Source organism: Panthera pardus, unplaced genomic scaffold, assembly GCF_024362965.1.
Source record: "Panthera pardus isolate Hobbes unplaced genomic scaffold, ASM2436296v1 HiC_scaffold_16, whole genome shotgun sequence".
NCBI classification, from domain to species: Eukaryota; Metazoa; Chordata; class Mammalia; order Carnivora; family Felidae; genus Panthera; species Panthera pardus.
In genome coordinates, this window is record NW_026526721.1 from 61758636 (window position 1) to 61784533 (window position 25898).

Sequence of the window (25898 nt, forward strand, 5' to 3'; positions counted from 1 at the left end):
TAAAGGAATACTGTGAGAAATATTAGAATTTAAACCAAATGTTTGTTAGAACCTATTTTTATAAGCAACATGGAATGTGTGGACTGGATTATGGCAAAGTGGATTCATAACTGATTGAAAACTTTCCCCAGAGAATTAGATGGATTGACATCAACTTGAAGCATCTGGAAAAGAACATGATAGTCAACTTTACTGATTATAACAAGTTAAACAGATCAACATGGCTAGACTACAGAATAACAGTAATGATAATGATCATACACTGAATTTTTCTACATGTTATATATAGTTAGATGGTAGAATAGTATCCGAATGGTAAATTCCACTTCTGAACTGATATATGCAGATAATCCCGCATCATCTTTTATTTCAAGGAAAGTCTTCAGGAAACTGATGTTTTGTTTGGACTATTCTAGCAAGAATTTCAAGATCATTGCCTTGTTATAATACTTCAACAATAAAACAAATCTATCTACTAAGATTGCACGTAACAGGAATAAATATAATCCTTTCTTTCCATTAAAAAGGATGATGTAAATTTGAGATGGGAAATAGATGGCTCATTAGCCTTATGTGTGAAATCACTTACAAGCTTTTTGGTTGTCTGTGATCGCACAGGCACTGGTATGGCTGTGGGCAAAAACATTCTTACCAATTTTCTAAAGTCCTCATGATACTCATTATTACAAGGTTAAAATAATATTTTTTGTTTGACTTTTATTCATTTCTCACTTTTTCACTATTTTATCAGGAAATGTTATCTCCTTCCCTCCCCTCACTATCCTTTAAACTTTCAAGGAAAATAAACAAGATTTATTCAATCTCAAGGTAAGGATGGATGGGGTTCCAGGTCAGTCATGCTCTGGAGTTTCCTTTCCATCTCTCACTCAGAGATAAAACCAAAGACAGGATTCCTGGCCTTTTTCTAGCAGGACAGAAGAGAAGTGGGTCTGCTGGCAAGATCCATGTGCAAGCTGGCATGTGAGCACCTCTCTGTGAGTCATAAAAGTTAGTTATTTGTTATATCTAGCCCAGTAGAACTCACACTCCAGTGTGTACGGAAATCACAAGGGAAGTTTGTCTCAGTGCAGACTGCTGGAACCCACACCTAAGACATTGTGTTTCAGTAAGTCTGCAGTAGGGTTTAGAATTCTACATTTTTAAAAATATACACCCAAACAGATTTAGTTGTATATTCATTCATTTGGCAATTTTAATTCTACATATATTTTTGAGCAATAAATACATCCTGGGCACCCTTCTAGGGTACAGCAGGGTCACCAAGGATTAGGCATTGTATAAGACGAACAAAGCACACACCGTTGTGGGACTTGTATTCTGTTGTGGGGTTACAGATTTAAAAAAATCTCATAAATAAGCAAAAACAAACTTTCAAGGGCACCTGGGAGGCTCAGTCAGTTAAGTGCCTGACTTCAGCTCAGGTCATGATCTCGCAGTTCATGAGTTCAAGCCCCGCGTCAGGCTCTGTGCTGACAGCTCAGAGCCTGGAGCCTGCTTCAGATTCTGTATCTCCCTCTTTCTCTGCTCCTTCCCTGCTTCTGCTCTCTCTCTCTCTCAGAAATAAATAAAGATTAAAGAACTAAAAAAAAATCAACAAACTTTCAAATAGTGACAGTGCTATAAAGAAACAAAAGAGCACAGTGACAAAAAACTATCAGGGAGAGTGTGCTTTTTTTTTTTTTAGCTAAGGGCATTAGGGGTGGCCTTCCTTAGATGCTGTATTCAAGCTGAGGCTTTAATGAAAAAAAAAAAGATTCTGTGTGTGTGTGTGTGTATGCATATGTGTGCATTGATGTATATGTACATGTGTATGTACATATAGTCGGAGGCATAAGATGTACAGTAAATGCAAAAGTTCTGAGGTAAGAGGAAGCTTGGTAATCTTGAGTAATAGAAAGCAGGGCAGTGTGGTTAGATCAGGGTTTCTCAATAGCACAACTATTGATATTTTGAGTTAAATAATTCTTTGTTATGTGAAGCTTTCCTGTACATTGTAGGATTTCAGTAGCTTCCCTGGCCTCTACCCACTAGATGCTGGTTACACCCAAACAGCTGTGACAATCAAAAATGTCTCCATGCCATGCAAAACTGCCCCTAGTTGAGAACCACTAGGATAGAGCTAGTGAGAGAAAGAGAATAGTAGGAGATGGGGTAATAGACAGTGGCTAAATCATGTAGGGCCACAATAATCCTTGAATTTTCTTCCAAGAGGTTCTGAAATTCATTGGAAGGTTTTAATTGGGACTGAAGGAGGGATATAATATAATTTATGTTTTTCAAAGAATGCACTGATGGCTGGTTAAGGAGCAGAGGGGGTGTAAAGTAGAAGTTGGGACTACTGGAATAGTCCAGTAGAGACATAATGGGATTGAAATAGTGTTTAGTCAGAGGACACTGGAGTCAGAAAATATATAGGAAGGTGCTGTGGCAGGACTTTGGGTGGTCAGTAGACCACACTTGGAGCAACAACATTTTCAAGACTTGCTACTCAAAATGGATCCGTGGACCGCAGCATGGTCATCACCAGGGAGCTTAGGTGCACCACCCGAGGTCCCTAGGGGACATACTGAATCAGAATCTGTATTTTAATGAAATTGCCCAGGTGGTCGCTATGTAGAAGTCTGAGATGCTCTGAGAGGAGGAGTAGTCTGTCTGAGGTCACAGAGCGTTGGGGCAGTCAGAATTGGAATTCAGTATTCCATGCCCTGGTTCCAGATCCTCTCCAGCAGCTGCATAGTAGGATAATGTGCATCTTCTGTTAGAGTCCTTTCTTAACCAGAAATGGCAAGTCCGTCCCTTAATTCTCATAGAGCAAGTAAAAGTCACCTTTCAAAAAATAAAAGATTGAAATTCCTCCAGGGAGGAAGAATGAAAGATCCATGGTATCAATTTAAAGCAAAAAAGCGTTTAAAAACCAATTACCAAGCTGTGTTGTTGCTGCTCACAGGGCTGGCATCCTTCCCCTGCTCAGAGTGTTAACATTGCAAATACAAAACAAATCCCTTGCAAAGTGATGCCAGGATTGGGGTGTGGGCAATGATGAGGAGGCTTTGAGATCAGCCCCTGTGTAGAGAGCTGTTTGGCTGCACATTCAGTGACAGGAATCTTCCAGATCACAGGCAGCAGGATTTGCAACTTGAACCATGTTTCTTTTCCCACCATGTAAAGAGACTTTGGAAAACTGAATACAGGTCTGCGTTCTCCTTGTCTTTATCATTCTCTTCTCTGGCTAGCCAACTTGCCGCTTTCTCATCCTCCAGGGAGATGGACCATTTGTCAAATTCTCTTCTCCTCAAAACCTAAGTCGTGAAATAGCTACTGTCCTATTTGGCAGCTCCTGTGGAGCTAATATGCTGTGCTTATCCCAATATGTGGTCCCCATCATATCATAAATTAGAGAGCCTGCTTTGGAGGATGAGCTTGAGGGGAGAGAAGGATAAGAAAAGTGATTCAAATCCTCAAGGCTGCCTTTCATTTGACAAGATACCAATCTTCATCTCTAAGGCTTGGAAGTGAGAGGGAAGCCTTGCCTCCTTCATAGCCGGGAGTAATTTGGTGAGCCCCTTCTGCCAAGGGGGGTTTCTGATTTCCTGGAGTTAGCAGGGTTTATAAAGGGCAGGTAAGCCAACCGCTGTATGAGCACAGTGGTTGGTGGGCAGGGAGATGGCCACAGGCTCACACAGAAGAAGGATAAAGCTGACTGCCTTTTTAGGGCTGGATGTGAAACCACTCCTCTCTGCAGGGGACTGGCCCCTGAAGCACACAGCTTCTGTCATTGCACAGCTGTCATCTGCCATTAGCAGGTTCCTGACAGGGACATGTGGAGTTCCCCAGTGCTTCTCCACAGCAATCGAAGCTAGTGTGCAGGGGTGTGTGTGTGTGTGTGTGTGTGTGTGTGTACAGAGAGACAGAGGGAAAGAATGTGTGTTCTGGCAAAAGACCACAAAGTAAAAAGAAGAGAGGTTAAAAAACAGATTCTGAACACTCAGATATTTATACATTATAGAAGGGAGAAAATAGAGTTTGAGCCAGTTTTTCCATTTTGTTATTAGGGACTTTGGGTAAGTCATTTATGCCTTTGGTTGTCCTTTTCCTTCTCCACCAACTGAGAATAGAAGCAATCTATGACTTATAGAATCCCTCGTAAGTGTCGGGTCTCAGCTTAGGGCATGTTGTAGGCACTGCCTCCCTTAATCTTCATAAGAACCCAGTGAGATGGGATCTATTCTTATTATTTTATTTTATTTTATTTTATTTTATTTTATTTTATTTTTTTGCAGATGAGGAAACTGAGGTTTGAGGAGCTGATGTAAATTTCCTCCACAATCCCCGAGTCGAGGGATGATGGAGCCCAGATTCCACCCAGCTGTCCAACTTCGGAGGCATCATATATCAACACTGTGCCTTCTCAGATGAAGATGCCCACCTCATTTTGCATCTGGGTCACCAACTAAAACATAGGTAGGAAAGCGTGGGTGGAGAGGCATCTGTACACTGAGTGCCACACCATTGTCAGCTGCTGTTATTTCAGAAATTCCATATCAGCTTATTTACTCATTGAGTACTTGCTGAGAACCTGGTTGTAGTCTACAAAGTATCATTAGGTATAACATACTGGGAAGGGGAGTGAAAAAAACAAGATACTGGCTCTTCCATCAAGCAAGTCACATCTTTCCAAGTGTTGGGGAAAAAAATAACCTGTATAGCAGGTTCATAACACCAGGAATCAAGGACATCCCATGTGCTCATCACATGATACTGAAACGAAACAACTGCTTACTAACCCCTGTTCTAGAAGACGGTGACTTCTAGTTTCGGTATTTTAAAAGTTGCTCTTAGTAGTAAGTATGAGACCTCCTTTTGTCTCCCATCTTATCACTCTCCAGGAAATTTCAAGGGAAATAACTAAATTCAGTAAATTTTAATTCTGAAACAGGTAGTATTCCCAAAGTTGTAGTTAACAGACATAGTCCAGGCACTGTATCATAATAAGTGATGGTTTGTCTCCTGTTCATCACCTGGAAATGTTACTACCAGCAGGTGCTTCTGTGCCTTGATGAAACAATGATAATTGATGATCACAAAGATTAACTTGAGGCAGCACCCTTTGTCGATCATTAAAAAAAAAAGGAAGGGAAAGAAAAAAAGTTTCCTTTAGCATACTTTTGTATTATATTTTATCCAAATAGAATTCTTTGAATATTAGTCACCAGTAATAAAACATGTGATGATATCATTGATCAGAGCATTTCAATTACCCAGTATGCCAAAGCAAGTAACCCTGTACAGACATGTTCATTATCTTCTTTCCCCTGCAAAAACTTAAACTAATTTTACATAATTACGTATCTGGCTATGAACAGCTGTAAGGGGCCATTCCCTGCATTAGTTTCATATTACTGCTATAACAAACTGCTCTAAATGTAGTGGCTTAAAACAATAACCACTGACAGTTCTGAAGGTGGAAAATCCAAAATGGGTCTTATGGGGCTTAAAATCGAACCATCAATGGAGCTGCATTCTGTCTAGAGGTTTTAGGTGAGAATCTATTCCCTTACCTTTTCCAGCTTCTAGAAGCTGCCTGCAGACTCTGGCTCGTGACCCCTCCTCCATCTTCATTGCCAGTGTGGCATCTCCAAATCACTTTGTGATTGTAACTTCTGCCTTTGTGATCATATTTCCTTCCTCACTCATCCTCTTGCTTTCCTCTGTTGGGACCTTTTTGATTATACTGGGCTCACCCAGATAACCCAGAATATTCTCCCCATCTCTAAAATCTTAATCGCATCTGCAAAGTCCCTTTTGCCATATAAGGTAACATATTACCAGGTTCTGCATATCAGAATGTAAACATCTCAGGTGAATATTTTTCTGTCTACCACATTCCCTTCACAGTAACACATTCATCATAATATTCTCCTTCTCTGACTTTTTTCTTTGGCTTCCAGTTTTTGGAAACAATTGTCCATTTTCATACATGATGGGTAGGGTGATTCTGAAATGAAAACTACCATAGTTCATGAGATTAAAGGAAGTAATTTCATACAGAACCTCTACCAGTATTGGTAGAGAAAAAGGCTCAGCTGGCAGTTGCCCACAGCACTGGTACTTATGCCCCAGTGATGGGAGTTACTTACATTTCTATTTCTTAAAGCCTTGACTTAAAGTATTAGAACAACTTGAAGTTAGAACATAATAGGAAGAAAGAAAGTGATGGAGAATATTTTCCCAGTTCCAGACAATGGAGAACACAAAAGGAAATTAGGAAGGAAAAATGAAGAGGCAGAAAGCCAGACTGGAAGAAACTTTGGATGCCATCTGACAGGCCTTTTGAATGTGCACATTTGGCTGACTGCCCAGCTACACCATGTACCCTACATCTCTCTGTGCACTGCTACAGAAACAGGAAAGCATGCCTTGGAAAAAATATCCCAGGGCACCTAGTGAATAAGGGAAAGTCTGACTAAGGTCAGGAAAGAGATATTGGCCAAGAGGTACTGGAGGTTTCAGTTGTGTGGACAGGATGTTCAGACAGAAAGAAAGTTCAACCAGGTCGAACAGATGGGGCTTCTGTTTCTCAGCTGTAGACAAATGTCCTCTCTGCTGAGCTTTTACCCTAAACTCGCATTGACTGCTTGGCTCTGAATTATGTTGGATATTTCCTTTTTACCTCAAATTTGAGTGTTTCATAAGCCTTGCTATTTGCAAAACCATTAGGGTTTAAATAGGACACCTGACAGATCTATTATAAGCAATGTTTGAAGGAACAAGATCCATCATTTCACTGTGTGCAAGCCCAGTTAAGACATGGAAAAATTCCTCTCCAGCTAGAGCACTGGTGTGAAGGAAAGATGAAAATGTGTCATTGTTAGCTGGCTTTCTTTTTTTTTTTTTTTTTTTTGGTCCTTTGTATAGTGGGGCCACTTGCAGATTGGTGCCCTTGCACATAGACCATACCTATTGCCATTAGAAATTTTAATGGAACAACAATAACAGCAACTCTTCTTATTAAGGGCTTAATAGGTCAGGTACTGTGGGAAGTGCTTCAGGAACACTGTCTCTTTAACTCCCACAACAATAATGAGAATGTTCTATTCCCCTCCCCCTTATTTTGTAGGTCATCATGTGGCTGAAGGAAGTGATTTTTGCATGGCCACACAGCAGATCATATCTAAAACTCAAAACCAGGTTGTCCTACTTCCTAATTTTATCCTCTTAGCAACAATGTGTACTTCCTTTACATTTTTCTATAAAGACTTTCGTCTTTATAGGCAAACTCAGAGAACTGAGTGGTATATAAAATATCTTCTCCTCAGATCACTTGATAATAAAGGCAAGATCTAATTACATTTGATTTGAATATGGCAATACCCAGAGCTTCCCACACCTTGCCTTTCAAAAGTCATTTGGGTTTGTTCCCAAATGTTCTCGAATCTCATTATTCTCTAAGATTTTTTTTTTTCTTTTCAGAGCAGCTTGTAGTAGATTGAACAGTGTTCCCCAACAAGACTTGTCCAAGTCCTAACCCTCAGAACCAGTAAGTGTGAACTGATTTGGAAAAAGAGTCTTCACAGAGGTATTTAATTTAAGCATTTGAAATGAGATCATCCTGGATTTAGGATGAAACTCAAATCCAGAGACTGGTGCCCTTGTAAGAGAAAGGAAGGGAGAGCTGAGACACCCAGATACAAAGACACAGAGGAAAAGAACATATGAAAACACAGAAAGAGATTGGAGCTATGCTGCAGTAAACCAAGGAACACCAGGAGCCATAAGAAGCTGGAAGAGGTGAGGAAGGATCCTCCCCTAGAGCCTTTAGAGGGAGTGTTGCCCTGCTGACACCTTGACTACACGTCTGGCCTCCAGAACAATCAGAGAATATATTTCTGTTGTTTTAAGCCACTATGTTGGTAATAATTTGCTATGGCAGCCCTAAAAAACTAATACATGGATGTATTTTGATGGTGCAGACATCAAAATAGTTTGACAAACCTTACTAAGGGAAACTGTGATTTGTGACTATAACTGGGTCTTAGGAATGCAGCTTTGCATCTTAGTTTCTTACTGATGTAAGGTGAGAAATTGCAAGATATTGGAATATTTATTTTTAAAAACCTACAGGTAAATAATATAAGCAAATATGTGTATATAAATATATGAATAAATGTATAAGTAATCTTTGTGTCACTTGTTGTATGTTTGATTGGTTTCCTATGAAAGAACAACAGGGAGACAAATTCATACAAGGAACCTATTGATATCTTGTAGATTTTTCTTTGTTCTTGATCAAAGCTAGGAATGCCCCTTGGCAATGGGTTCTGAATATTCATGGAATTATTCATGGATAATTGGCCAGTAGCTCCCATAAAAGTTAGCAATTACAGGGCTGCCTGGGTGGCTCTGTTGGTTAGGCGTCCAACTCTTGATTTTGGCTTAAGTCATGATCTCAGGGTTTGTGGGTTTGAGCCCCACATCGGGCTCTGCTGTGACAGTATGGAGCCTGCTTGGGATCCTCTCTCTCTCTCTCTCTCTCTCTCTCTCTCTCAGTAAATAAATAAATAATAAATAAATAAGCAAACTTAAATTTTTTAAAAAAAATTAGCAATTACAAATGCAGAATGTGAACATGACTGGCATGTAGGCACTCCATCACTGACAATGGCAGTTGAAACTTAGAAGGTCATTACTAGTCGTGGTAGAAGTAGTAATAATGGTAACAACAAAGGTACATGTGGTGAGAAAAGACCCGAGTAAACATTTTTGTTTATACAAATCTCACGGAACTCACTCATATAAGATAAAAGCTCCAAAGAAAAATAAGGCACAAGCTCTTTATCTTGATGTTTCAGTGGATATTGAGAATCTGTTTGAATTCAGAAAGGTACCACCTTAACCAGCTAAGATCACAGATAGATTTTTCTGGATCTGCTAAAACAACTTTTAGCCTATCTCTATTAAGAAGGTGCTATTAGATCAGGTTAGAAGCAAGATGTGATGCTGATAGGCTGGCCATGGTAGCAGCCTTTCACACCTTCTGTAGTCACCCAATCGCCCACGCTTACACAGCCTGATAAATAAGATTATGGGTTACTGACACTGCCGGACACTTTCTTGGCAGAGCGACACCATGGAAAAGCTGAGAAATCACGTAAGTTCTTACAGGCTTAGCAACATTGCACACTAGCCACAGCACAGCCCCTGATCCACTCTGACACCCAGCTGCAGAGTCAGCCTCTTGTGGGGACCTCAGAGTGCTTAATGTTCTGTGGGAATCACCTCTTCTACCAACAATCAGCAATAGAACTGCCAATAGTAGAGAGTTACAGCTACTCACATTGTTAAAACAAATTTTCCTTTCAGCCAGGCCTGGGGGTGTTATAGGAATAACTGAATGGGACATGCTTTGGGTCTCCTAGGGTTCTTTGGCATTCTCCATAAGGAAGAGACACCTGGGGTTTCCTCTGTTGACAGGATATCAGCGAGGGGAGCAAGCAATAGAGTGGTAATGCCATTCCCATCTGGTCTCTGGATTATGGCTGAATATCCTGAGTTTAAGAGAAGATTTAACTCTGTGATCTATCTAGTCTTAAACGTGAGAATAGAGCTGTTGCAAATCTCAGGTGCTCAGGATGACAGACAAAGACAGACAGCTGGAAGTCCAGGTGGTCAGCATCATGAGATCAGATACTACATGCTATGGGTTGAACTGTGTTTCCTCAAAATTCACATGTTAAAACCCTAACCCCCAATGTAATAATATTTGGAAATGGGGCCTTTGGGAAGTAATTAATTTTAGAGGAGGTCATGAGGGTGGGGCTCTCATGGTAGACTAGGGCCCTTATAATAGGAGGTACCAGAGAGTATGCTTACTCTTCCTCTCTGTGGGAAGAGGTCTGGTGAGTACACAATGAGATGCTGGCCATCTGCCAGCTAGGAAGAGCGCTCTCACCAGAACCTGACCACGCTGCACCCTAATCATGGACTTCTAGCATCCAGAGTTGTGAGAAAAGAAATCTCTGTTGTCTAGTCTATGGTATTTTGTTATGGCAGCCCATGCCAGCTAATACACCATAGTGACAGCTTAAAAAAAAATAAGTGAGCTTATTTAATTATTTTAAGTAAGTGGGCTTATAGAAGTCATTACAGGTGTAACAAGAATAGTCATAAAAATTAATTGCTTTGCTAGAAAATAAAAGATGTCTGCCTCTTTTCCCATTAAAGAACATCTGTCTTCTTCCAGTTGCCTACTAAAGTAAGCTCTCTAAAGCCCAGAGTTACCCAAAGAATTGCCCATCTCTGTCTCCATACCAAGTAAGCGACTCTAAACTATGGGCAGCCAGGTCTTCAGTACCGTATGTTATATTTGGAATGACTTTTTTTCTAAGCTGAAATTCTGGAATACACAATTTGTTGCACTGAAGCAGTTTTCCCATGGCTTGCTCTATCTATCTACCTATTTACTGGGTGGTGGGAATTTTAAAAAAAAATTTTTTAACGTTTTTATTTATTTTTGAGACAGAGAGAGACAGAGCATGAGCAGGGGAGGGGCAGAGAGAAAGGGAGACACAGAATCCAAAGCAGGCTCCAGGCTCTGAGCACAGAGCCTGACACGGGGCCTGAACCCACAGACTGTGAGATCCTGACCTAAGCCGAAGTCAGTTGCTCAACCAACTAAACCACCCAGGCTCCCCTGGTGGTAGGAATTTTTTAAATGCAGAATATCTCCTCATTGCTTTATAAAGACTAACTTTCAGTAACTGTTTTCCTGACTGCCTTTCAAATCCCTCATTCCCCAATCCGGATCTGTCTTTCCACAGTCAAAACAGCATAAAACCTCAGTGACCAGGCCAAAAAAAAAAAAAAAAAAAATTAAAAAAAAAGAGGACTGATGTCATTCAAAGACTGACATTTCAGTTTTTATTACCGGAATACCTTGAAGAATTAGATCTGATTTGCATTGATATTTGCCAACTGAATTATTAAAGTTTTTTTTCCTCTTTTCTCTTTCCTTCATCAGAGTTTAACACTTTCGTCAACTGCACACTAAGTCACAATTTGACAACCATGTTATTTCACAAAGCGTTCTGGGCTTTTGAATTGTTGACCAACTTGAGAAAAACACCAGATTTGATCCATAAAGTGAAAGTAGGTGACAACACATAAGAGAAATGGCAAGGGAGTTTTTATAAAGGAGTCTGCTTCTTACTAATGTTTCTTAAATGACATGGGGTAATTTTGCTGGCATGTCTTCCATAGGCAGGGCCACCCCATTTGAGTTACCTATTGAGACTTCTTTGTTTTATTAGAATCAATTGCAACCTCAGTGCACTGAGAGATCTGAAAATGAATATTCCTAAAGAAGGATAAGGATTTCAGAAATGTGTGAACATTTTAAGTGGTATGTTAGTCTCCAACATCATCAGACTGTAGATGGAAAAAGACAAAGTGGAAATTTCTGTGCAAGTTGTTAAACTTCTAAATCTCTTCATCTAAAGTGACAAAAAAGTCTAACCACAGAGTTGTGATAGTGCATTTGTATACCAAATAGTTTTTTAAATTTATTTAATTTTTTTTTTTTAGAAAGAGAGAGTGCAAGCAGGGGAGAGGGGCAGAGAGTGAGGGGGAGGGAGAGAGAATCCCAAGTAGGTGCCATGCTCAGCGTCGAGCCCAACACAGGGCTCGATCCCATGACCCTGGGATTATGACCTAAGCTGAACTCAAGAGTCCAATGCTCAACCAACTGAGCCACCCAGGTGCCCCTCAAATGATTTTAAACATGCACACCATACTTACAACACACACACACACAGACACACACACACGCACACACCCCAGGTCATCAAAACATTCCTTATTGATTTATTATCACACAGAAAGAATCTCAAGTTACTTATGCTTGGTAAAAAATAGCATACAGTCCTATCTCAAGGCATATTTTTAGTGTAGGAGTTCTCAAAGTTTATTGTGCCTCAGAATCACCTGGAGGGCTTGTTAAGCTACAAATCACTAGGGTTAGATTTTCTGATTCATGTAGGTCTGGTGTTGCGGGGGGGTGGTCTGATAATTTGCAGTTCTAACAAGTTCCTAGGTGACGCTGATGCTGCTGGTTTAGGGACCACAGTCTGAGAACCATTGCTTTAGACTATCTAGAGACTCCGGTTTTATTACTTATTTTCGTCAAATAGAGTGCTTCATATTCTTGCAGTTAGTCCTTTCTACTATCCAAATAATAACAAAAATGACTACTGTAATTTAAAGTCAGTATTTTGCCTTGCAGAATCTACGATAACAGTCATAACAACCAGCAGTTGAATAATGCTTTATCATTAATAAATCATTTCAATATACATTATATCACTGGAGAAAACATATGAATTCTGGCAGGTGAGCAAGCATTATATTTATATTTTATGGATGGAAAGCAGAGAGCTTAAACGACTTACCTAACAACCCCCCAAAAAGTAAATGGTAGAGAGCAGAGACCTGAACCAGGATTTTCTGACTCTAAATTCTGTATTCATTCTTTCCACCACTTCACTCTTTCTCTTAATTGCTTACATTTGTGGAGAAACTTACACTTTTCAAACTACTTTCATATTCATGATCTCATTTGATCCCCCAAAGCAACAGCAGGAGGCGGGCAGGGCACATAATATTGTCCACATTTTGCAGATAAAGCCATTATAAAAAATGATAAGAAAAGTGGCTCCTGTCATTCAGGCAGTATTTCTTCATCTACCAGGCTACATTTTCCTGCAATATTTAGCAGCATCAGATAGGGTAGGTAAAGCATCAGATACTCTCCTTTACAAGTGATAAATATTCAATGGCTCAGTATTGTTAACACCACCCTTGCTCCTACATCATTTTTTCCCCTGGTTTCTTGGTAGAAATACATTTGGAGAGAAGACAGAAATGGGTGAAATTTAGGGTTACTAATTTGTAGGAAAGTGGGGAAAGTTCTTTCATTTCTACACTTTATGTATTTAGGAAAGAAGCTTTTTCTGCATACAAAGAAAGACTCTTCACCACTAGTCTAGGGCTTTTCAAAGTTTAATGTGCACACAAACCACCAGGGGATCTTGATAAAATGCAGATCCTGATTCAGTGGGTCTGGAATAGGGCCCAATATTCTACATTTCTATAAAGCTCCAATATAATGCTGATCATGGTCCAACCTTGATAGGCAAGGATCAATCCTATTTCTCAAGACTACAGAGATTTTTATTATTCTCTGAATCATGTCTGAATTTCTGGGGTGGAACAGAGAACTTAAAATATAAAACATTGTAACAATATTTGGTGAATAGTGCATACATTGTGGGACTTACCTAGGTGTTTCTCTGTGCTAGGTTATTATACATTCCAGTATCTTCCAATTTATTTTGATCTCAAAATCCAAGATGATGCTTAACACGGGGTGCATGGACTTGCAGCAACGATATTACACCTGGGTGTTTGTTAGATAGGCAGAATTTCAGGCCCCATCCTAGTCATAGGAGAAATTGGATGAAGGGCTTTAAGGCTATGCTAAGTAGTTTGAACTTTATCCCAAAGGCATTGGAATATTTGGAAATTAGGTAGGAAAACTAACTTGACCAATTTTACATTTAGGAATAGTGTTTTAGGGGGAAATGTCTAGTAGCAAGGGGTCCAACTGGAAAACTACTGAAATTCAGGTAAGAAAAATGTTGGCTTATCTATATTGTGACAATGACAATGGGGAAAGAGGAATGGATTGATAGCCAATAAGGAGGTAGAATCAAAACAATGTGTCAAATGAGTTATTGATGGGGAAAAGAAAGAGAAAGAGTCTAGGATCACTCTCAAGTTTCTGGCTTAGACAATTTGTATCTCTTACCTTTAGCATCTCTTTGAACTTGTCCTCTGACCTCTCTGCTTCTGACCACCTGGGGTAAATGCCTTGATTCTTGGGACCTAGGATTGCCAGTCTTGGCAAGGACCTAAATCAGTCAGACTCTGACACTTCGTGAGGGATCTTAGGATAGACTCTAGCTGACATTCACAGTCAAGATTCCAAAGTTAATTATACAACTTACCCTGACTTTTTCTTGGATAAGTAAGCCTTATCAAATACAATGCCAGTCCTATTGTCTGCTCTTCTATAGCAGTTTGTTTGGCTCCCAAGTAAATCAACCTACACTTATCTTGATGAATTTCACCATACTAATATCTGCCCATTTCAACAATTTTATGATTACTCTGATCATTTTAATATGCTTCCCCCAACTATAATTTACTGTTTTCTTTTGTTTTGTTTTTATTGTGCAGCCTTGCTGTTACTTTCAATAGCTTAATCCTGAACACTGTAGATCTTTTTCTTTTTCTTTTTTTTTTCTGGTGTTATGGTATAATCATCACCTGTAACAAGAGTTTTGTAAAAAAAAATAATAAGCATTGTAATTCACAAGGTATAGGTTCTATATAGCTACAGCAAATAAGGTATTTGCCATTATATAGCCAGACCCTAGGAAAACTGTCCCCAGGAGAAGAATGAAGACATCAATAAGGCATGCTAGAAAATCTTTCCCTAATAAGATATGGTCATGTCCTTTTGAAAAAAGGAACACCACAACTGGTATGTTGATGCAATGTAATGTAACACAATATGAGATATAAAATATTAAGACCAATTTTGATGAGAAAGAGCATTAAAAAAAAATCTCAATTGTTGTGTTTGAATGGATCAAGATGGGATTGAGGTTGTGTTCAAATTGCCAGTCTCCCTCCAAATTACCACTACATAAAGCTGATATATATAGATAACTAATAATTAAAATAAATAAAAATAATACCAATAATATCTGACACTGTACTAAGAACTTTACTTACATGTTCTCTTAATTCTCATAATAACTTTGGACAAATTCTATTTTTATATCTATTAAATTGTAAAACAGACTGTTTGGAATAATGGCAACAAATATATGAAATGGCGAGAGTTTGAGAGATGTGGACTCTATTTCTGTTCTCCTAGATCATGTGCAAAGTTTGTGGTTAAGCTACCTATCCCTTCATAACCCATGCTTCCAAAATGTCCTGGAGCATTCAAATCCAAGCTAGTCCTCCAAGAACACATCTAGGGTGGTTCATTTCTCTTCAGGAAGAGTACGCTGGGCATATGATGACAAATCCAGGTAGGGTAAGACTGGGGTGCTGAGGTGGTGGTACAGCATTTGTCCAACACTATCAGAATGGCCAGCATATCTGATTGTAGAGATCTTCCCATGGTTTAAAGGTTGCCAGTGTCAGTTATTATGAGTCTTTCCAGTTATTACTGGAGGCCAGTGATCATGTGGTTACAGTTTAGAGTCTTCATTTTCTAAATTACCCAATTGTTTTAAGGCTACTGAGAAAGAATTTGTATTTACTTGATTAGGCTATTACGGAATCACCTGCATGGGCAAAGAATTTGTTTCTTACCTAAATTTAAGACATTCACACACATAAATAACTGCTTGTATACCTGCTACACTGGGAACATGTATATACACCAGTATATACTACTTTGTATATTTAAAACCAATGCACAAGTAAGGTACTGGAAATAAAATATAGGAAGATTTCTGTTTATTTTTTCTGCTCTTTGAAAGAGAAAACAGGAATAGTTTTAAAAGTAAAAAATATATATATGCTTAAAGAAAAAACATTAGTATAAAAAAAACTAACATCATGGTTTCACATAAATATGCTTGCCTGGATTCCTAAATGAATTATTATATATGCTCTCTTCTCTGCCTGGGATATTTGTCACCCCCTTTTTTTCTTGGTCAGGTTGCATTTACCCTTAAGGTCTCAGCATAAGCTCCCCTGAGGGGAGCTTTGCTGGCTTTGCAGATTTTGCTATATGGCCCTGTTTTATAGTCTTATTGAATGCTATAATTTTTCTTTATATTGTAAAAATCTAATTAAGTGGTTATTCATGCAATTATTAGTTTAGTGCTCTGCTTTCTTGTTGAACTATAAACTCCATTTGTGCACGGACCTTGTCTATCTCTCTCTTCATTTTGTCCTTTTACAAAGTGAGCGTTTTATGAATATTTTTTGCCAAAAGTACAAATTGTGAGATGGATATCAAGATTAATCTAGATATTCTGTGTTGATGGGTAACATACTTTAAAACTGATATACAAGTAAGATATTGAAAAGAAAACAGAGAAATATTTTTTATTTATTTTTCTGCTCTTTGTAAAGGGAAAATTGACTGTTTAAATGCAAGAAACAAATGAATACAATCAAAATAATAGGTTGAATCATTATTTTCACTTAAATTATCACTATCTGGTCAAGAGCAAAGTCACTGGTTTGATTCTTCCACATCCATATACTACCAAGATTAACTCAAAGAATCTTTTGGAAGGTCCATACAAGAAAACCCCAGAGAAAGAATTTCCTCAAACTTGAACTGTAGATATGTTCTCTGTGTGAAATATGAAGTCATGCTAATTCTGGTGTGCTAACTAAAAAGAGCTGATGTTACTTGTAACATGTACTTCTGGAAATCAGCTTAAAGAAATGAGTTTAGTTAAACATTGCATAGTACTCTCAAACCCATGAGGGCAGGGTCTAAGCTACATATATTAATAATTGGTTAACCTATAATATTAGAAGACAGACAGAGCTAGAGCATTAATGGAGTTCAAGAGTATCACCAGGCAAGGATTCAAATTTGGGAATCTCTGACCAAGTGTAAAAACCAACATCCAATAAGAAATGGGATTCCAGACTCCCTGCAGGTCTCTTATCGGCTTCCAGTACGAATTTTCCCACCTACCCTATCAAAAAACAAAATATTTCTTAAGCAAGATTTTTATATTCTGTATTAATGTCAAATCTGGCTTTTGGCTTGGACAAGAGAATTTTTGAAGCACCTGCTAATTTGTTCTCAGCCTGAAGGACTAAGTCCTCAGTGTGGCTGAGTTTGGCGGGTATAGAAAGCTATTGAGGATGCAAAAAAAACCTTTGTAGAAACAAAATGCATAGAAACTCCTTCTGTAACCCTGGGCAACCCTGATACCACATGAGGTACAGTTGAGAAAGGGACTTCCTCTGGAATGTGAGAAGAAAGATGTAGAAACAAAGTTAAATGAAGATGGGAACAGCATTACTCACAGAAGGGAGATCAAACACTCCATAGAAAATACATGTTACGGTGCAATTGCCCTCTGGGAGTTACAGGATTATGAAAGTCTAACTTAATTAAGGAGAAAATAGGTCACATTTAACAACCACATACGTCGCGTATCATTTTGACTATACAGAATAACTGGAGAGAATGGAAAAATTAAGAAGTCGGAAGCATAAGAAAGGCAACCATGGAATTCATCAACCACTTTCTCATCCTTCTAAGTCAGGTATATGTTTTGATTCTGTATATATGAAAAGATTTACCATTCTTTAAACTTCCCTCTTTAAAAACACTTGCAGCATATTTGAAAAATAAATTTCAAATGTCAGAATAAAGAGAAACAAAATGGTGTGACCAAATTTAAAAAAAAAAAAACTAAATTAAGAGGCAATAAATAGTCTTCATAAAAATACACCTTTCACCCTCTTCCTTTTCTCCCCCTTATGTCATCAAATGACAGGCAATCAGGTACATGTGAACCCTGCTTGGATTCTTCCCCCTTTCATAGCTCGATGCCCCTATGGGGTCGAGCTAATTACAGGTACATTTCCTCTGCAAGGCAGTCACACTCTATACTGTTGAAGGTACAATTAATAATTGAACAAAGCTACTAGATTTTTTTTTGCTCACACGGCCACGGGTTGCAGACAGTTTTACTGTCACACAGGGCAGAGCTTCTTCCTTGAGTGTCTCCAAGAAAGGTTTCATGTTATAGACTGAAAAGGATCACTGCCTGTTTCCAAATTTTGGAAAGTAGGGGAAAACCCACGTAAAACCAAAAAAATCCAACCCCCCACAAAAAAAACCTAGTTTCCTTTGTAGAACAGTAAAGGAAAATTTTCTCTCCTGTTAGCAGGAATATGATTATGATCAGGTGGTTATTTAGGTCAGATGTAAAGAGATGAAAGAGTGGGCCTACAAATTAATACTCTTTAGAAGGGAAATTGGAGTTTGCCCTTGAGTCTGTGAATGCAGCAGGGAGCTAGTTTTGCATGTGACATAAGAGAATTTGACCTACAGACAGGGCCTAGATAAAGGCTTAGAGAAGAATAAGGTTCTTTCCCTTGAGATGTATTTAGGAACTTAATAGAGGATATCCCCAGAGCGTCATGGGGTCATAAATTGGTGCAGAAAATCCTTGTCCTATGCCCCAAGCAATAGTCTTGAGCAACAGTCTGCAAACTTTTGTAAAGGGCCAGATAGAAAATATTTTAGGGTTTGTAAGCCCAGCCATCTTTGTTATAACTACTCAACTATTCCGTTTTTGAACAAAAGCAGCCATAGACAAGAAGAAAATGAATAAGCATGGGTGTATTTCAATAAAACTTTATGGATGCCCAAATATGAATATTAAATTTTTGCATGTCAGAAAACAGAATTATTCTTTTTATATTTTTCCAACATTTAATCATCTAAAACCTATTTTTAGCTCTAGGCAGTACAAAAGTGGGGCAGGCTGTATTTGGCCCACAGACTGTAGTTTGCTGACCCCCTGGCCTTACTATTGGAAATCCCTATGAGTATACCTATTTTTCAAGCTGATTTTGAAATCTCTAGGGATCTCTGAGTGTATGTAAATGCTATATTTACATGGGAAGATATGGTGTTTTGTTGACTTTTAAACACCATGGATAACCATGGTTATTCAGGATTCAAATAAGATATTCACTATCATTAAAAAGGTTACTAGAGTTAGAGATGAAGATCTAAACTGCTAGGCCCAGCACGGAAAAATCTTGAAACTCTGATTCTATCTCATTATTTTTCTTAGCTCAAAGGATAAAAAAGAATACATCTTTGGGTTCTGGTCATGAATAGCATTTCTCCCCAAAGACAAAATAAAAATAAAAATGAAAAAACCCAACTACTTCGTAGTCAGTAGTACACAAAAAAGCAATAGTCTTTTTATTAATGTAATTCATTTCTTGATTATAAGTTGAATATAATCTATCTTCCTTCACTTCTTCTTTCTACCACTTGTTCCACAAAAAAATAGGAGGGTATAAGTAATATATTTATATAGATATTTAAATTAATTAGAAAAAGTGAGACAATAAAATGAGAGGAAAGCAAGAGAATGGTCTGTACATGAATTTGATGCCATAAAATCCCACACAGTTTGTTTAAAATCCTCTTCATTAACATGCAATTTATATATGATTTCCTATATTCTTTTACAAATGGGCAAAATAAATTTGGCTCTAAGTTTAGTAACAGTCAATTCCATGAACTCTTAATCATTTATAAAAATTTAGGGAGTTCATTCATAGAAAACCAACCATTGCTTAGAAAAAAGGCAATAGAAATACGTAAGAGGAATTTCCTCATGGGATATTTTCCAAAAGGAAAACTATGTAATAAAATGAACAATCTCTCAAAATAACATTATAGTAAATTCAATGATTTCAATTGATACCTTGTATAACATCTTTAAATATGGGCCAATAGCTTTATACCAAATTGTCATTCAGTCAAAGCAATTCTATACCAGAAAGGACCAAATTGCCATTCAGTCAAAGCAATTCTATACCAGAAAGGAGTAGGTGGTGTGGGATTGGGGCATAAGATACTTCAGTCCAGGCCGAATGTGCTCTGGATGTTTAATTTAACCCAAGGGAAAGGTGTGTGATATCCAGAGGTTCACCCTTAAGACAATCTTCCATATGCATTTTTTCCATGTGAAGTATAAAATGGGTCTGAACGGAAATGAGTTTGATCTTCCAAATAAATGCCTCATTTATTGCTCTTATATATTGTCAATAAATGACAAGTTGCATGCATTAACAATTAAGGTGGGTTTTGAGTGACGTTCCCTTAATAGAAGCAAGCCTTTGATAAGAATAGCTGTCAAAAAAGGAGACCATTCCATAGGCTAGTCCAAATTCACTTGAAAAATTAGTTTGAGACCTAACATGACATGGAGGCCTGTATTCTCAACCACAAAATACAGTTTTCAAAGATGCTTTAGGCGAACACTATCCTGGCCTTTTAGAAATACCTCAGGATAGTTTCCATGTATGTCTTGCTTTGCACAATTTTTTAGAGTTTTTCATTCCAAAATGACTTTGTTGTGAACTCTAAATACTTATATGAGGAAATTTTAAGAGAATGTCAGATATAAATCAATTAAAATTGAGGACTATCTATCAAAATAAATTACATTTTATAAGAATAATTGATCCATAGCCCCTCTTTCTGAGAAATTAAATAGCAGGCTTTATTCTACAAAGACTGTGTCATTTACAAAACCATGGCATTGCATATAAGAAATTGTAATCTGTAGAGCAGGAAAGTATGCATGCAGTGGACCCAAGTAATTTGATATAATATTTAAGTGAAGTTCAAGAAGCAGCAGAGACCGAAAATTCAGTTATGGTGATGGTGATGGTGCTGGAACGGGAGGGGAGGATGCAGAAGACATTCCTGGGAAATAATTTTTCTGACTTTGACTGAATTTGCATTAATAGGTAGGGACCCATAATGAGCTCATGCAGCTTAGTCCATGCCTGATGCCCCTCACAGAACCAGATGCCAGGGAGACGACATCAGAAGTCACTAACAATTTTGTATTATTCCTGAAAGGTTTCTTCACAAGGTGCTACATATTAGGAAACCATAGTTAAGGTTTAGGAACCTTAGTTAAGGAAACCATAGTTAACAGCGAAACAAACAAACAAACATGCAAAGGACTAGTTAAATCTAATTCATACAAAACATTGCCCCAAGACACTCAAGCACAAAATTGGCCTACATTTTAGACATAATACTAAGTCATTTAATGTATTTAATTCTTCTGTATTTGTTGCCTTGAGGTGATGTTCTATTAAAAATGAAATAAGAAATGGTTGTAGACTTTATAGAGATGAACACATTAGCAAAGACCAGGGAGGACCCTATATAAGTCCTATTGCAATTCTACTAGTGCTTTAATAACCAGATACATGCTTGCCTTTCTGATCCAATGGAATCTCAGAAGCCCAAAGATATGTTAAATAATGTGTGGTATCTTGAAGGCTAGAGGGCTGCTTACCAGTTGGTGTAAGGTGTCTCCAGGTGATCACAGGTTCAGGACGGCCATTGGCCATGCAGACCAGGGTCACATTGCTGCCCTCATTCACAGTGACATCTGAAGAGATGTTGGAGATCTTTGGTGGAACTGCAAAGACAAAAGCAAATGGAATATGTAACCATGCCAGTAAAACCCCATGTTTGAAGCACTGGTCTATGCCACTGGAAATAACAAACTTGAGCTAGATGCTTTTATGACGAACCATTTGAATTTTTATGTTAAGAAGCCAGGATGCTTTATGATCTCTTTAGAGACTCAGCAGATGAAAAGCATGGGTCTTACTACTAGAAGAATCTCTCCACTATGACCAAGTATTGTAGGAATTTCACAGAGGAGTATAGTGAAAATGTATTATCTCTTTTTTCATTAGAATAGACTTTATTTAATTATTAGTGTGCACATTTTTAGCATATTAATAATTTTTTCTTATCACTGAATGGTGCCTGCCTACATTTATTTCCTTATGTATATCAAATGAATATAGTGCATTCTTACCTCCAAATGTCAGGAAAAGGAAAAGTGTTATTTAGTATGAGTTGCATAGTTGTGTTATTACGATGTGGCAACACCTGTTTACTTACAATCTAGCCACATGAGGAAACCAACATTTAATCACAATAGAAAGTGTCTAAATATCACCTTGGTATGTGAACAGGCTAGATAACGCACATTAGAGCCTAAAAACTGAATTAATAAGGCCTATGTCACAGATACTACAAAAAATAATATTACCCCTAATACTTTCACCACCACTATTACTAACAATTTAATAATAGGTAACTTTAAGCATTTACTATATGTAAGGCTCTATGTAGAGTACTTTTCAAGTATTATATTGGTAACTCATTATAATAAAGAAATGATATCCTATGAGCATTTTATTTACAGGTGAGAAACTGAAATATAGATGGAGCCAGGTGAGAAGCAGAAAACAGATTTGAATCTAAGAAGACTCCAGGGCCCACACTCTTAAGCAATACTTGAATGAAACTTCAACTTCACAATCCAGGCTACCAGATGGCTGAAAATGACGGAAATTACTTTTTGGTGGTGTGAGAAATGAGTCCCCGAGGGCTAGCTGTACTGCCGTCTGACTTCCTTCATTAGTGTTCAGGGCGGCAACATTAGATCTCATATTGGTAGGCTTAAGTGGAAAGTGAATTACTCACAAATTTCATCACAGAGGTTATGCACTGATTACAAATAGCAGGGTTTATGGTTTGACTGTGATTTTCCTTTTTTTTTTTTTTTTTTTACTCTTAGTTGCTTATGCAGTCCCTAAGAAAGTATGTGTCAGAGGGAGGGAGGAGAACAAGACAGCATTAAGGGGTTCAATAATAAAAGAATCTTATTTTCTCTCTCTTCCTGCCCTGTGGTGACAAATAAAACAGTAACATTTTCTGCCTGTAGAGACTGCTGTCTGACAACCATGTGATTGCTGCAGATCTCTGTTAGGAGACACTGATGGGACTTGGGCAACTGACCAGGTCACAGAGCCACAAGGAGGAAGTGGGAGGAGGACTCATGACCTTAGCATTTCTCCCACAATGGCATCTTACAGGGCTTCTGGGTAGAAACCAGTAGTTCTAAATCAAACCCAATGGCAGAAATGGAATGTAGTTGATTCCCATTATTTAGCAGTATGTATTTATAGGATTCCTATTTCTCTTTTATCTACTGGGGTTAATGGATCTTTCTCTTGTATTCACACATTGACTTGCAATATACCTTCCCAGACTTTTACAATGAGGACCTAAAAGGTTATACCCAGTTTTTAAGGAAGAAGATGAGGCACAGAGAGAAATAATGACTTGTCAAGGGCAATCCCATCAAGAAATATGGCTGGGCTTAGAACTTGGGGCTCCTGAATGTCCAATTGTGTTGTTGTTTAATATTTATAGTTTTTAATTCCCAGCTGAATAAGCCAGTGTTCTGAACATTTTCAGAAAAAGTACAATGAACTATAAATCAATGATGGTGTTCAAGAATACAATTTAGACATCCTAGGAATCTTCCTCTACAATCTAAAATCTGCAACAGGAAGCTATGTAATAATTATATGAGCTCATATTACTCAATTTGTGGTTAATTCTGAATTGCAAGACAGGCCACAGAATAGAAAGAAGAAATACAAATGTGTTTTCATAAGAAAAATGTAGAGGGGAGACTTTATATTCCTAATATAAAAACATGCAAATTTACAGAACAGAAAAGATCTCCAGTGGTCAGGTTCCCAGAGAATTATTACCTATGATAAAATTTACTCATAATTTTCTCTCATTTTGTAAGAGGAATATATATCCAAGGACTTTGTTTTTTTATGGCACCCAGGATCCTCTGTTTCTTTTAACTAAGGGCAATATGTTCAGGTCCTAGATCTCAGATCCTGGAGACTCAGAAAGTGTTTGTGTTCAATAGTCAGAAATGTAATCACGTTGACATTGAATTTCACTTTCCTCGGGGTCACTACCAATGGGTTTCACTCCATTGCTTATCTTCCACTTCTTTGTACATTGTACCAGCTTCTTCCCATAGCATTTATATCTGATGTAGTCATTTGTTCCAGAAATAAATACTTCCCTAAATTCTATGTTACCATCTTACTTTCAAACTCTCTGTCTCCAAATATGTTGAAAGAATTGTTCTACATTACATCTTCATCTCCCATTCACACTTCAACCTACGGTGCAATCTGGATTCTTTAACCTCCAAAAAAAACTGCTCTCAGGAAGCTCACCAATTTGAACCATGGAGTTTCTAGGTCCTATGAACAATCTTGTTATTATCCTATTTTTCTCAGGAGTATTTGATTTTGTTGACCATAACTACCTTCTTCCATTCTTTTATTTTCTAAGATGCCAGATTCAACTGTTTTTCATCTTACCTCTCTGGCCAACCTTTCCAGTTTAGCTTTTGGACTTACTTTGTCCTGTTTCTTAAATATCTGTATTTCTAAAGTTTGATCACTGTTATCTTCCTTCATATAACTCACTGTGAATGATATTATCTATTGTCTAAGTTCAGAAACTAAGGCCATAGTATGTATGACTCCCAAATCAGTATCTGCAGCTCAGATTTTTCTCATAACTTTTACACTTACGTTCCAATGGACCATTCTAAATTTTCATCAAATACATCACAGATACTCAAGATTCAACATACTCAGAACCAAAATTATCATCTTCCTTCCTACGTGACACTTGTAGTCTTGTTCACTATCTCGGGGAATGGTGTCATCATGCAAACAGTTGCCCAAGCAAAAAAAGTGTTATCTTCCTTGACTGCTCTCTTTCCTTTACTACCCCATATAAAAAGGATCCTGAGTTCTGTGACTTATGCCTTTTAAATCTCTCTCAGATTCACTCATTATTCCCAATCCCTATTCCCAGAGCCATAAACTTTTTTTTTTTTTTTTTTGGTTAGATTCTGCAAGAGCATTATAATGAATTTCTTTGCCTCTAGCCTTCCTTTCCTCAGGCTCACTGTCATTCATTCATCACACTGAAATAAGTTTTTTTTTTTTCATAAATTGCAAATGTGAGTATAATATTCTCTGATTAATCTCATTGCCCTCAAGATAAATCCAAACTTCCTAACATGAATTCACAAGCCATGGTTGGCCTCCGGTTAGCTCTCTAGACTTATGTATTACCCCCTTTTCATTGTATCATCCAGTCAGATCAAATAATTTTGGTTCCTAGAATATACTATGCTTATTTACCCCAAGGCATTTAACATTCTATTTTTTCTACATGGAATATTCTTCTTCCAGCCCTTCATGAGGTCAACCCCTTTCTTCCTTCAGGTTTCAACTTGTCATCCTGTTTTCTCGCTTTTTCCAGGAAGACTATTCTGTCATTTACCACCATTCCTACCCCTACCCCACTCCTGACTTCTTATTGAGTGAAGCATCACTCCTATGTTCTCACATTGTGCCCTATATTTCTCTACCATGGCCCTGAATCGTCATTGCTGGATTACTTACCTGTACCTGTCACTAAACTGAAAGACGCAGATGAGAAGTCCTTGGTTTTCCTGACCAGTGAATTGTATAGACCATGGCACTTAGAACATGGTAGGCACTCACAGGGTGTTTGAAAAAAGAAATTAATGAAAATCCCTGCCTGCCCCCAAACTTTTCTGAGCTCAAGTAAGTCATCTCATTGAATTTTTATCAGAAAGGAGCAACCTTTTATCTTGAGCCAGTAAAATACAGCTTTTATCAGTATTTCTTTAGCTACCCCTCTAATGACCTTGTTCACTATCAACTTTTTTGACTCTTAATTAAAAAACAAAATTAACCATGGGGCACAGAAACATTTGTGTATGTTAGACATATAGGAAGTGAGATAAATTTGGTGTCCAGCTTCTTGAATTATAGATGTATTCAGGGTTTAACTTCCTTTTTTCTTTTCTACGAGGAATCATTCATATATATTTGTATGGATGTATATAATTTTTTTTTTCTAATGTTTATTTATTTTTGAGACAGAGACAGAGCATGAACGGGGGAGGGTCAGAGAGAGAGACACAGAATCTTAAAAAGGCTCCAGGCTCTGAGCTGTCGCACAGAGCCCGATGTGGGGCTCGAACTCACAGACCTCGAGATCATGACCTGAGCCAAAGTCAGTCGCTTAACCGACTGAGCCACCCAGGCGC

General features: G+C 37.9%; 1 protein-coding gene across 2 annotated transcripts in view; it reads right to left on the reverse strand.

Moving 5' to 3' along the window:
- The window catches only part of LSAMP (limbic system associated membrane protein), a 649278-nt gene that overhangs the window by 214264 nt on the left and 409116 nt on the right, over nt 1–25898 (reverse strand). For both annotated transcript variants that reach the window (XM_019448433.2, XM_019448430.2), the window contains exon 3: nt 21201–21326. In XM_019448433.2, coding sequence (XP_019303978.1) covers nt 21201–21326 — 126 coding nt within the window. The remainder of the gene's footprint in view (nt 1–21200; nt 21327–25898) is intronic.